Source organism: Clytia hemisphaerica, unplaced genomic scaffold (assembly GCF_902728285.1).
Source record: "Clytia hemisphaerica strain Z4C2 unplaced genomic scaffold, Clytia hemisphaerica genome assembly, whole genome shotgun sequence".
Lineage (NCBI taxonomy): Eukaryota > Metazoa > Cnidaria > Hydrozoa > Leptothecata > Clytiidae > Clytia > Clytia hemisphaerica.
Window position 1 is genome coordinate 1,970,498 of NW_027104594.1, and position 13,537 is coordinate 1,984,034.

Here is a 13,537-nt window from a genome sequence, read left to right on the forward strand (position 1 = left end):
GTTGGTAAGCAAATGAGAAAGAAAAAAAGAGGCAAGAATAGTTTTTGAGACAATTTCTTTTTTTTTCTTCGTGAAGAAAATGTTTGAAAATTCTTTGTATTATGATGTTAAGTTCGAGTATTGATAAATAACAAATCTGTGAAGATTTGAGACCGAATTGTGAATTAATAATATAACGTTTGGGGGAAAGACAATATTTTTACGAGTGGGGTCGAGAGTAACTTTTTTTGAGAAAAAAGAGAGATACTATATACTACGTAAAGGATCTAAGGAACTCTATGTCTTATTTATAAGGGGAAAATTATCAGTAAATTTGTATGCGAAGTATAGGTAGACGAGTATACCGAAATTATGATTTTCTTGAAGTTTTTTTCGTTGGAAAATTAAATTGTATTTTGTAGAAAACGCCTCCAAAGTGTGTGGACTTCTCATTATTTATTCTACTCTTTTGTGTTGTAATATATTTTTTTGTTTTCAGTGCATTATGAATTCAAAGCAAACAAAAGAGAGGAGAAGAAGTGAAAAGATTTTTTTGTAAATAACCATTTGGAAAGATAGGACACCTACATTTAGCAACTTTCTGCAGAAGAAAATGCGTACGAGGAGGTGGCTCTAGAAACGAGGAGAGATTTTTTGTAAACTGGAGAGAACACGAGAAAGATGTATAAATTCGTACACATCAACATTTTTTATATTTCAAGACTTTTTTTTATCATATACTTTCACGCACCACAATTTGTTTATACTGGCTCCGAAGGCGAAGTTCGGATTGTACTAGACTCATTATCAAACCCATACGGGGTCACTTCTGAAAATAAGTGCTGTGACGGAGGAACTAGAGATACTTTAACGTCGAAATGTCGTACGCCGTGTCGTATGCAGGTCAAGTTTTGTATAACACCTGGTGATTTTTACCAAGTTCAGCAGTGCACTATGGGTAAAAGGACATCAGAGACTTTTCAAGGAAACGAAATTTCATTTGAGTTGCCTGATTTAAATTTGAAGGAGCCTGTGTATGAGAATTATCAGCAGATTTCAAACACGACGAATTTGGAAAAATTTGAGAAAGCTGATGCATTGGTTTTTCGAATCAAACACGCGCTAAGGGAGGAGGTATGAAAACATTTTTTTATATCAATGTTCGCAGATTTGCCAATCTTTTATATATATTTGATTATTTTTTTCTATTTAGCATGCTAAAAATAACAGGCCGAGTTCTTTTCGTCACACTGTGCTAATGGGCTTCTTCGTATTTGTTCTGTTTCTTGTCAAACCCTTGCTAAAAGTTTTCATCTCATTCAAAAAGTCTTCATTCAGTACTTTGCAGTCTTTTCTCTACGCTTGCGTGCTTTCTTTCATAAAAAAATGTTGGTTTATTTCAAAGATTCTTTTTTCTTCTGGACGAATTTACAATCTTCCTTCAAAAGTTCGAAAATATTATCGTCACACACGTTTTCGAGAGAAATTTTTTAAACTTTTTTTTTAAAAGAAATCATCAAGAAGTAAACCACTAAACCCTTCACACGAAATTTTATTGAACAAAAAAACCACGAACGAAAATCCACTTATAAAATTTAGTACAAAACTTTTTCGAAAAATTTCTTTGATTGTATCACGGGTCTCTTTTCTTCTCTTTAATCTGTTTTTCACAATCCTGGTTAGTTAATTGAGTTTTATTTTTCTCAAATATTTTGACTTGAGATTGAGTTAAAATATTTTGGTTGTGTGTGTCTTTTCTCTTCCCCGACCATCTTTTCTTCGTAGTTTTTGATATGTTTTCTTGATAGAAATTTGAGAGACCTCCCTTCTACCTGTTCGCTACCCTCTTATCTAATTACGAAATGAAATTGTTGCTAAATAGTTTTGAGTGCTTGCTGAACCTTTTAAATATTTTTCATAAGAAACTAAAAAACATGTCTTTCATAAATGGTCGAACTTTCGAAAGTCCGTTTCAAAAAATCCCAAGTATTTCAGACAACTTTCCAAACACATAAAACCAGTAGACGATCAGACGGCTATTGTTAAAATTCTTGTACTTCAATTTAAAGCCCCAAAATCTTCATGTTCTTAATTGTTTATACTATTGTTCTTATAAACAATGTTTGCTCAAATTATGCTCAAAGTGATTGCCCTTGATGTTCATTCACGAAAACATCTATTTTACTACGGCCCTCACGCGCACGTGAAATCAAAAATTTTGTTTGTTTGTTTGCTAAATAAAGCGAGAAAAAAATTGATATTTTTCTTCTCCTTTCTTTATAGGTCTTTTTTCAGCTACTAATTGAAATACTCCACGTCCCGGATGAGCCCCAAGCAAAGCCAGGTAAATAGGCTCGTTGATTTGACTTATTAAAAATCTATTGATGGGAATTTCTCTTTTGAAATCCATGCAGCAATATTGAATGAGAAGCGGTTCCTTTGATTAAAAGTAAATGAATCTTTTGAATGAATATTGACGTCACCAAAAACTAATGTAAAGAGTTATGAGTACCTGTTATATTTGTGACTAAAACAAGACTATTGATTCTTTTGTGTTCCCAATTCATTATTATGCAATCAATGTCCACTTTGGTTTTATTAAATATTTATTTTACCGAACACGCGCGTGCTCAAAACGAAAGCGAAAACGAAAGCATTTATTTTGATTTCCGAGAAATTCGTTTGTTTGAGGGGAAATCTGAAATGTACAAAACTTAGAACTCTCTAGTGAAGCTAGAGTAATTTTATTTTTCAATTTTTCAGAAGTGATAAGTAAATATACAACTTCAATACCGTTCAATCCACATGGCATTTGGCGAAAGAATAGAACTGACAATCAGTATGGCCCTAACTTGGAATACAGCCTTAAAGTGAAATGTGATAAAGATTACGGTGGAAGTGCCTGTGCTTTTTTCTGTGTACCACGTGATAAATGGGATGGACATTTTGATTGTGATGAAAACAAGAGGCTAGTTTGTCATGCTGGATATACTGGACAATTTTGCAATATTCGTAAGACTTATTCTTTAACAGTGAAGCTAGCCTGGGAATCCAAGCTCATAATCTTAGAAAAAACAACAAATGCCTCACCTCACAAAGTTCTAAGATTGTAGAGCTTGGTGCAGGTAGATTAGTCTGACACAGAATGTTATGAACAGTTTGTGTGTGAACCGTTGCTGACACACTTTCAGAACTTTGGAAACCCAGGCAAACACACATAATCAACTTACCATAAAAAACTCCTCCACAACCTCTAAAGACTTTCAAAACTATACTAAAAACCACATCAAAACATCAGCCACATGTATTTAGACTTCCAGCCAACAGCCATTTTGTTTCAAAATGAATCTATGTTTTCATTTTCATTTGTTTTACTTTTTTCTGCAGAGACAGCTTTTTCCATAAACTATGCGTGCGCATCGAAATTATCAAAATTTGCGCGAAAGTACTGCTAAGTAATACGCCGAAAGCTGGCCAATCAGGCTGAACCTGCATTGCAGGGAAAAATCTCCCTGCAGGCGAGTTACCTGTGCCAAGCATTAAACAAGCAGCAAAAATATCATAAACTAGACTGTGAACAAAGTTTAACGCTTGGATTCCCAGGCTACAGTGAAGCTTGAATTTTGAAACTGTAAACTATTTTCTCATTTTGATATTTCTGCTGTTTACTGTGTCTGGTTTGGAAACCCAGTGTCTGCAAATTCTCGGCTAGGTCTGATGATTGAAAATGTGACAAAATATCCATTATACATCTGCTTTCTGCTTTTTGATGGCAAATCAATTTAGAAATACCAGAAACATAAATTCAAAATAGCATATAGCCACTGGATATCCATGCTTACAAAGGCTACAGTATTACTTAACTAGATATGACAATCAAAGAATGGGACCCGTGTGGAATTCCTTTTTGAATTATTTCCAAAATTTGCAAAAAAGTGACCCTGAATGGCTAAAACCTTTATCATTGTTTTGTAATGTTAATTGGGACTGGTGGAGTTTAAAAAAGGTACCCTTTCCAGCAGCACATCCTCATACTTCTTTTTGCCTTAGTGTTCCCTAGGCTTAAATTTTCTTGATTTATTCCTCCTTATTTATTCAGAAAATAAATGTACTTGAATAAGCAGGAATAAGAACTGGTTATACTTTTAAGGAAGTAATTCTTAATCTTACTAGTTTCAATCTGGGTCTCGAACAAAACTTCATTTGCAAAATTCTTTTGATAATATGCTTTGTTATAATGAAGTTTCTTTCTTTTAGTGTTAGCATATTTTAAATTATTATTTCATTTATAATTTTATGCAGCAATGTGTGATCCAACTTGTGAAAATGGCCATTGTTTGTCTCCGTACAAGTGTAGGTTAGTTGATTCATGTTTTACAAAAATTGAAAATTTAAGGATCAAGCTCGTACCAATTTCTCCTCATAATTAGAGTGACAGGTTCTGAATATTTATTGATGTCAAATTTATTTCTTTTAGTTGTAGTCGAGGTTGGAAAGGATATACATGTGGTGAGTGTGTTGTGGGGCCTGGTTGCCTTCATGGTACATGTGACGAGCCTTATGAATGCAATTGCTCTGAGGGATGGTCAGGTGGGACTTGTGATACATGCGTCAAAGCACCTGGCTGTGTTCATGGGGCATGTAACCTACCAGATGAGTGCAATTGCGACATTGGTTGGACAGGAGAAAACTGTGATCAGAGTATGTCATTAGTTATCAAAATTCACTTTGAGGGTTTTATATAAACTTGATACCAAGGAGATGATGTCTAATATGTTGCTTTTTTAAGATTCCACTGTTGGGGGTGTTTCTGGTTTTTATTCATGTACATGTCAATATAACAGTTACTCATTCTATTGGAATTTAAAATTATCAGAAATTAGCAAAATCCATTTTAAATTATTTATGTACATTCATTTTAATTTAAACTAGCTATCAAGATGTTTACTAGCGGAAGTTTTTTAAACTAAATGAAAAATAATTTGCATTGAGTTTCATTAGATTTCCAATTCAAAAAATTGAAATTGTTTTGCTTGTAAAATTCATTCTTCAATTATTCATCAAGTCTGTGGTTCACTGAGAGACATTCTTCTGTGTGACTGCTTAAGTTTCCCTGACACTACCATGCGTACCAAAAAAGTTTATTTAAAATTAGATGTTCCTTTCATTGGCATAACAACACTGATGTAATTAGTCTATTTCCATCCACAGATCCACACAAGATATGATTTTTATAATCCTCGTTTCTTGTTTACATCACAATTAAATTGCCAAATAGCACCACTACACTTTATCCCAGCTTTACGTCTATGTTTTCCTATTCCAAATATTGACAAAATCACATAAAGTTAAATCTCAATTCTTGATGCTTTTCTTTATTTTGCAGAAGTGACCTGCGATATGCAGCCATGTGAGAATGGTGCATTATGCCTTCAACACAGTGATAATTACACTTGCCAATGCCCTAAAGGATTAGCTGGAATCCATTGTGAAATCGGTAAGCTATCTGGTTTTATAAGGACTCTTATAACTAGTCCTTGAACCAATCAATCTGCACATAAGTGACAAATATCTTTGAAAGGTTTTGTTTTTAAGTAAGAGTGATATCGTTTGCTTGCTCATCAATTTTAATTCACCAGCTTTTTCACATTGGATTGACACGGATGTGGAGCAAGATTGGCCCAAAAGAGGAAAAGAAAAACAACTTTTTGCTTATATCAGCATGATATAACAATAGGAAGACACTGTCCTGGTATGAAATATGTGTCTGACATGAAACGGGAACACTCATGTAAAAATGAAACCTTTAATCACAAGTCAAAACCATCTAAAAATATTATATTTATATTTTTTCCTTCTCTTGTTTTAGACATATTAGATCATTGCGATCCTTTTCCATGCACTAAATCGTCAGCCATTTGCCTTGACAAGCCGTTTGGTTATGAATGCAGCTGCCCTCTTGGATGGGGAGGTGTCAATTGCACTGGTAGGTTATTTCAAATTTATTTATATCCGTTTGTCTACCTAAGCTAACCAGTTTCACCAACTGATGGGTTATTTCTGGTAACTTTAAGGTCTCAACTTTAAAAGATCACTCAACTCTGTAAAGAAATTTCTGAGACTCTTGTCACTTTTGTGTGTCTTCTTCTGAGCAGAACTTGCAAATTAAATGAAGCTGTTTTATTTAAAAAGAAATGCTACACTTTTGGGTAGTCTTCATATTTATCAGGAAATGAATGATTTCTTTCTCGTGCTATAGAAAGGGATATGTGCAGCTTGGATCCTTGTGTAAACTCTCATGAATGTAACAACATTGGAAACGATTATTACTGCTCTTGCAAACATGGATGGTCTGGAAAGAATTGCACTCAAAGTAAGTACATGACTTCTTGCTTGATCTTGATTCATATTTTAGAAATCAAGTCATTTTATCGTCATTACCATCATTCATTGAAATTAAGAATTATAATAAACAATTCACATAATTCACCTCACTATATTTTGCAAATATGCGTCGATTGAAATTTTCCTGGCAAATATAATTTATGACAAATTTGATTTGAATTTTAGACTCCAATGATTGCCATGGTCAATGTCAAAACAATGCTACTTGTGTTGACAAAGTCAGTGAATACTTGTGTGAATGTCAACCAGGATTTTCTGGCAAAAATTGTGAGATCAATGTGAATGAGTGTGCTGTCTCACCATGTCAAAACCAGGGTGTTTGTAAAGACCAGATTAATGGGTACAAGTGCATCTGCCAAACTGGTTTCTCTGGGAAGAACTGCTCCGTTGTGTTTGATCGTTGCAGTGAAATTCCCTGCAAGAATGATGGATTGTGTACTCGTTTTCATAATGATTATAAATGCAAATGTGCGAAAGGCTGGACTGGTAGAAATTGTGATAATCCAATTCATACTGTTGGTAGACTCCAAGAATGTAAAAATGACCCTTGTAGACATGGCTCTACATGTTACATGCAAGCAGGGAAAGAGAAATGCCATTGCACTGCAGGATACACTGGGCGATATTGTCAAATTGATATAGATGATTGTGTGACACACAAGTGCCAGAATTCTGCTCAATGTATCGACCGAGTTGATTCATATGAGTGTGTATGTCCCCCTGGCTTCAACGGAAAACATTGTCAAAATAATGTTAATGAATGTGAAAACAATCCATGCCAAAATGGAGGTAATTGTACAGATGGAATAAATGGGTACACCTGTCAGTGTCCCATTGCATATCGTGGCCATGATTGCTCCTATAATATCAATGATTGCAAAAATATTGTATGTGAAAATGGTGGAACCTGTCTCGATGGTATCAACAAATACAGCTGCAAGTGTGCGTAAGTAAATTATTCTCAATCTTTCCATTATTTTGTGTTAATCATTTTTGCTTTCTCATGGTTGTGCTGTTATAGACTTCATGAAAACCGATGGTTTTGTAATAAATCTCACACGAGTATTCTATTATTCTAGTGAAGGATTTATGGGCCAGTTTTGTGAAATTCAAGCCAATCAGTGTCTTAACCGTTCTTGCACCCATGGCAAATGTCTACAACAAAGAGGAGGTTATGCATGTGTTTGTGATCTTGGGTACATAGGAGAGTTCTGTGAGGAGGAAATCAATGAATGCCTTGGCATAACTTGTCACAATAAAGGAAAATGTGTGGACAAGATTGGCCAATATGAATGCAATTGCTCCAAGGAGTTTTATGGTAACGTTTTTTATTTTATCCAGCATGCTTTTTATTATCCTAGAGTTAGAAACAAAGCAAGTTATTACCGTTGTAAAGAGTGTTCAATACCATCAAAATGTAGAAGAGAGCTGAATCAATTTCATAAAATTGCGAGATTCATTCTAGAGTCAGCTAGAGTTACAAAACTACTTATTCACGTCCAGCTTTTATATTTACAATTTGCCATATCTTTTGAAATCTTATCAATAGCTTTACTAAATTTTCAGGACCTAACTGTCAGCACATCAATGCATGCCTCAAAAATCCATGCCAAAACAAAGGAGTTTGTTTTAATGAAGGGGATGGCTATCAATGTAAATGTCAGTCAGGTTTCTTTGGAAAGAATTGTGAAAAAGGTATCTCAAAATGTTCCGTACGTTGTCTTTCTAGATTGTCTAAGATCACCAAGTCGAATATGTCATTTTCAGGTTTTTTACGGCAAACCAATCAAGAAATTACCCAACGCAGTTGTGAAGCAAACCGTGTAACGGCTTTAAAAACAAAATAGATATGTCTGTGTTTATGTTTGTATGTTTTTATACGTATATTTCGTTTTACAGCTGAAGATAGTTGCATGGTAGCAACATATAATTCCACAACAAAAGGCAGTTCTTTGGTTCCCAGAGGAGTATGTGGTAAACATGGAAAATGTGTTTCGTTGAGTGTCAATGAATTCAAATGCAAATGTGAAAAAGGATGGACGGGTGATTCTTGCAGCACCAGTAAGATATATAATTATTATCCATCTCTTGATTGGACTCCTCAAGTGATCTGTATGTCTTTGTTTGCCATTGACTTAGATAAGCTCACAAAACTCAGACATCAGTAATTACAAGGTCATGCATAATTATTTCGAACTTAGATATTCTAAGTATTCTATTTCAGGCTCGCTAATGCATAAATTCTCCCTTTTTCCAAATTCAGACATCAACTACTGCCAAGGAAACTTATGCAGGAATGGTGGAACCTGTCTTCAGATCAACGATGGATACATTTGTAAGTGTGGAACTCCATTCAGTGGCAGATACTGTGAGCTGTCCATCCGAAAATGTGATCGAAGACCTTGTGACAATGGTGGTCTTTGTATTGATCTGCCAAATGATTACAATTGCTCATGCATCAATGGCTGGAAAGGGAAGACTTGTAATTCAAGTAAGAATTGTTATTTAACAACGGCTACTTTAAACTTTCTAAGGAGCTTGGTTGTGACAGTAATCATACCAACAGTGACTAAGTGATGATAGAAATGATAATATGTTTTCCCTTTTTCTCATTTCAGGATCTAATAATTGCGATAGCTCGCCATGTTTGCACGGAGGAAATTGTACAGACTTCGGAAACACCTTCCAATGTCATTGTCCTGAAGGATTCGTTGGCGCAACATGTGCTGAACGAAAAGATCTTTGCAAGACTACCAGTTGTTTGAATGGTGGGACTTGCCTTTCCTCCAATGACTCGTTTGCGTGTTTATGTCCAACCGGTTTCTCTGGTACCTATTGTGAAAAAGGTATGTCTATTTTTAAGTATTCATGAATTCAGATTCGGTGGTTTGCCTGCTTTTAAATATACGATTGTACGATTCAAATCTATCCATTTCTCATAGATATTGATTATTGTGCATCCAATCCCTGCAAGAACCAAGCAGCTTGTCAAGATGGTATTGGCTCATATCACTGCATTTGCCAGACTGGTTATGTTGGTTCCGATTGTCAATATCCAGTAGATCAGTGCAATCCAAACCCTTGTGCAGGAGGTTCAACATGTCAGAACGTTGCAGGAAGTTATCGATGTGCATGTCCTGAAGGCAGATATGGACCTAAGTGTGACAGTAAGAACTTTTAATTTAATAATACCATTGTTCAAACTCTTATTATAGTTCTCTGGGTTACGTATCTTCATAAAACTTTCTGGTACGACTTGAGTTTGTTTAATTTAGCCAAGATCATCATAGTCATAGGTGCTTACTTTTAAAATCTTCTCATCACCTTTTATTTTACTTCAATAGACGTGAAGCTGCAGACATGTGTATACCAAAATGAAACTTTTTACGACAACGAGATCTGGAAGTCAGATTGCAATCAATGTCGGTGTAAGAATGGTAAAGTGACCTGCAATGAAGTTGAGTGTGGTCCTGTTAATTGTTACAGGAAGGAAAAACAAAACTCTGATTGTGTATGCCGGGAAAAGCCTGATGCTGATTGTATCACACCACCATGTCCGAAATGGGGTGAATGTGTAACTTACAAAACGTCAAGTATCCACAATGGAGGATGTAAACCAGCGCTGAAGGAACCAAGTTTGAGTAAAGACTGCTCCAGTTTAAACATCAAGTTCGAGAAAGTTCTCCTTCCACCTGTAAGTTCTTTCAGTAAAGTCAATTATATTTACAGGTATTTTCTCGGCAAACTATTTTCAAAAGGATTAATAACATACAGAAGAATATATTGCAATTCAGAAACAGGATTACTATTTGTTTTTATACCATAATTTACCATCCTACAATTATCATATTCCATATAACTTTACATTCACTTTTCAGGGCATTTTGGTTGAAGAGATATGTGAAGAGCTACGTTACTCCGACGTTTTGCAAGACCCTCTTCTCAAACGTGAAATCATCTTGGAGTGTCAACGCTTCACCAGCGATGCAAATCAAAACGAACTGATCGTGTCTGTGTACGCTAAAGATAGAGCAGTTGATGTGTCTGTTGTTCTCGCAGAGTTTTATAAATACGAAACAAGACGCGGATCAGTGTTGCATAAGTTGAACAGAACAACCACCAAAGTCTTCGTTCGGAGACACACTCTTGTCAAATTTCGACCACCAGACAGTACGTTTATTTCTCATTCATTTGTTCCTACATTCATACATTCATTCGTTCCTACATTCATTAATTCATTTGTTCCTACATTCATTCATTCATTCATTCATTCATTCATTCGTTCCTACATTCATTTATTCATTCGTTCCAACATTCATTCATATTCATTCGTTCCTAAATTCATTCATTCATTCGTTCCTACATTCATTCATTCATTCGTTCCTACATTCATACATTCATTCGGTCCTCCATTCATTCATTCATTCGTTCCTGCATTCATACATCCACTCAATCTCTTCCCGCCTCATTTTTATTCATACAAATGCAGGTTCATCAACCTCTCTTTCTTGTGTTTACTTTTTAGGGCTGAACTTGTTGGTACCCATCTTGACAGGATTGGTGGTGATCTCATTAATGATTTTGTTTGGTGTTTGTGTTTATTACAACATCAGACGTCGAAGTCAACAAGCTCTTAATTCCGAGGTATTTTTTACGCAAAAACAAAACGAATTTCCCACCAAAGGACAATTTTCTACCAAAGACCATAAACCGTGCAAATCTTTGGACCATTCAGAAAAAGACGAACATGAAGATAAATCTAATAGATATCATTATAAAAAACCTTTTGACAAAGGTGTACCCTCGTCCAGTAGGTTATCGACCATCAATGAGTTTGTACCGGATAAACTGTACATGTCTGATACTAATGATAAGTTTAGTCATTGCTGACGACTGAATGAGATGCAATTGAGATAACGAGAATGGAGAAGAGAGCCGAGCAGACTGGCTAGTTGTCGCTGTACCAAACTCGAGACTTCTTTTAAAAATGTATATATAGTACACATACCAAAAACGAAAAATATGTTTTTAAATAAAGCGAAAAAAGAATTCTGTTTTATAATACAGTATCTTCCTCCGGTTTCTTTGAAATTAACGAGAAAATGGTCTTACGAGACTGCTGGTTAAAGAGGAAAATAGTTGCCTGTTTTGGAGTCAGTCATCACTCATTGGGAATGCAGGGTTGGTGCGACTCCTTTATGACCTCTGAGCTAGGTCGTATAATTTTCCTGTGGTCATGGTAACATTGCCAACTTGGAGTATGACTATGAAACAGAAAAACTTGAAAGGAAATTCAAGCCAAACTGTAAATAATGTACAAAAGTATGAGCACCATTGGTGCTGATGGTCACGCAGTAAAAATATTATGGGACAAAATGAATAAATGAAAAAAATTACTTGAATGAATGGCTGCATTTAGAATTTAAATGAAAATTAATCCCACAACACAAAATGCAGTATTTGGTTGTTTTTTTTATACGAAATTTATTTTGTTTATCTGTCTAAAGGTTTGTTTTTTACTGTTTTTGTTTACCTTGTGAAATTGAAAGTGAACAGCAAAGTCATAAATAAAATTTATCTTCTGTACTGTTTTCAGATTCACGATATTCATGACGTAATGTTATGTTATGTTGTTGACCCCGGTTATTGCCAGTAGTGACAAATTTTATACGACTTTTTTTTGTCTAGTTTAAATTTGCCACTACTGGCTAAAACCGGGGTATTTCTGTTTTTTAATGTGTCGCATTAATTTTCATTGTCTTGTCTAATTTTCAATATTATTGTTGTTTTTTTTCATTTTGTCAATTTAAAAGAGAGTTTTATTACTATACGCACTTAGATTTAAACGTTTTTAAGTTTTTTAAGCCTATATTTTTGTTTATATCTGTCTTATGTATCTTTTTTTTTTCAAAGTATTGTCAATTCTTTCTGATACTGAAAGTGATTACGCAAATTGGATTTCTTGAAGCTCATAAAAGATGAATGTTTGAAATATGCGTCCTCTGAATTTGCCAAAGAGATTGAGGGAATTAAACTAGGTAGCTATTTCTAGTTATTTCATTCATTCATTCTTAGGTGATCACAGCTCGTGCTGTAGTGGTTTCCAAGACGAGGGTTATGGGAATAACTGGACCTGTCTGTTCGCTTTGATTGAAGTTTATTTGGCCATTCGGTTTGTTAGGCATCAAACCCTTAAAACTAATGTTAACATGGGTAGGTTTGAATGGAAATTCAGGTGTTCAGTGGTGTGTCGATTTTGTCTATTCGTCTCTGTATTCGTTGTTATCAGTAATTGACGAGTTTTGTCGTCGTTATGGCGACAGAACGAAAGATTGACGAAATTGATGCAAAAGGTGCATTTTTTTAGTTGTATGTAGATATTTTTTAAGTTTAGTTTTTTTTGTCATCAGTATCAGTTTTATTTTTTCTTTGCACATTGTAAATTTTACTTTTTTATACAAGAAAAACTTTTCTGGTTCTAATTTCTTTGTCTTTCCAACCTTGAATAATAGAAATGACATGGGCGTCTTGATGGTTTGAAGTGCGGAGACTTTGAGAACCTCTCTTCTGTTATTTGTTGCCAACTGTTTTTATTACCAGAATTTGTAATTTACACGTTTTTTTATACTGTAACAAATACTGACCTTCATATATCCCTGGACCAAGCTATATCTGCCATCCTTTATCGTAGTCATTGCAGTTTTAAAAATTCACGTCTAACGACGCTACATCATCAAAAGTATTCGAGGGAAAGTAGACATAGCGCTCTTGATACATTTACACCGCTATTGAGTAGTGCTACCATTAGGGTGCCACTTTTCAAAACCCTTCGATCAAAGATTTTGCTTGGCCGTGATTGAGAAACTTGGTCCAGGGTATATAAAGGTCAGTGGTAGCAATCAGTAACCTTTGTATAAGCAATGAATTTGGTATAAGACTCAGCTGAATTTAGCTCTGAAGTTTTGACCGAATAAATTTTATAATCTTTTATTCTCTTCCTACAGGAAATAGTTAAAACTTGATGGAAAAGAAAACAGTGTAAAAACAGTAGTGACTTTAAGGACCAATCAATGACTCCAAATCAATCATTTGTACAATCAATGAATAAAAAAATGCGATGGAAATTCAACGTAGGAGTGATTTGGTCTTCAAG

General features: G+C 34.9%; 2 protein-coding genes across 2 annotated transcripts in view; one reads left to right on the forward strand and one right to left on the reverse strand.

Annotated features, from left to right (window-relative positions):
- Window positions 1–13,537, reverse strand: part of LOC136823927 (uncharacterized) — a 402,896-nt gene that overhangs the window by 125,475 nt on the left and 263,884 nt on the right. The window lies entirely within an intron of this gene.
- LOC136824004 (fibropellin-1-like) lies at window positions 479–11,756 on the forward strand. Its single transcript, XM_067080162.1, has 18 exons — window positions 479–1,113; window positions 2,263–2,323; window positions 2,743–2,991; window positions 4,282–4,336; window positions 4,457–4,680; window positions 5,366–5,476; window positions 5,849–5,965; window positions 6,239–6,352; window positions 6,550–7,330; window positions 7,464–7,702; window positions 7,951–8,079; window positions 8,284–8,445; window positions 8,648–8,875; window positions 9,003–9,230; window positions 9,327–9,551; window positions 9,729–10,078; window positions 10,263–10,554; window positions 10,910–11,756. The coding sequence occupies exons 1-18, from the start codon at window positions 661–663 to the stop codon at window positions 11,272–11,274; spliced, it is 4,383 nt and encodes a 1,460-aa protein (XP_066936263.1). The 5' UTR covers window positions 479–660; the 3' UTR covers window positions 11,275–11,756.

Coding starts and splice junctions, on each gene's coding strand:
- LOC136824004 (XM_067080162.1), top strand. CDS start 661: ATGTATAAATTCGTACACATCAACATTTTTTATATTTCAAGACTTTTT. Junction 1,114..2,262: donor AACACGCGCTAAGGGAGGAG/GTATGAAAACAT, acceptor CTTTCTTTATAG/GTCTTTTTTCAGCTACTAAT. Junction 2,324..2,742: donor TGAGCCCCAAGCAAAGCCAG/GTAAATAGGCTC, acceptor TCAATTTTTCAG/AAGTGATAAGTAAATATACA.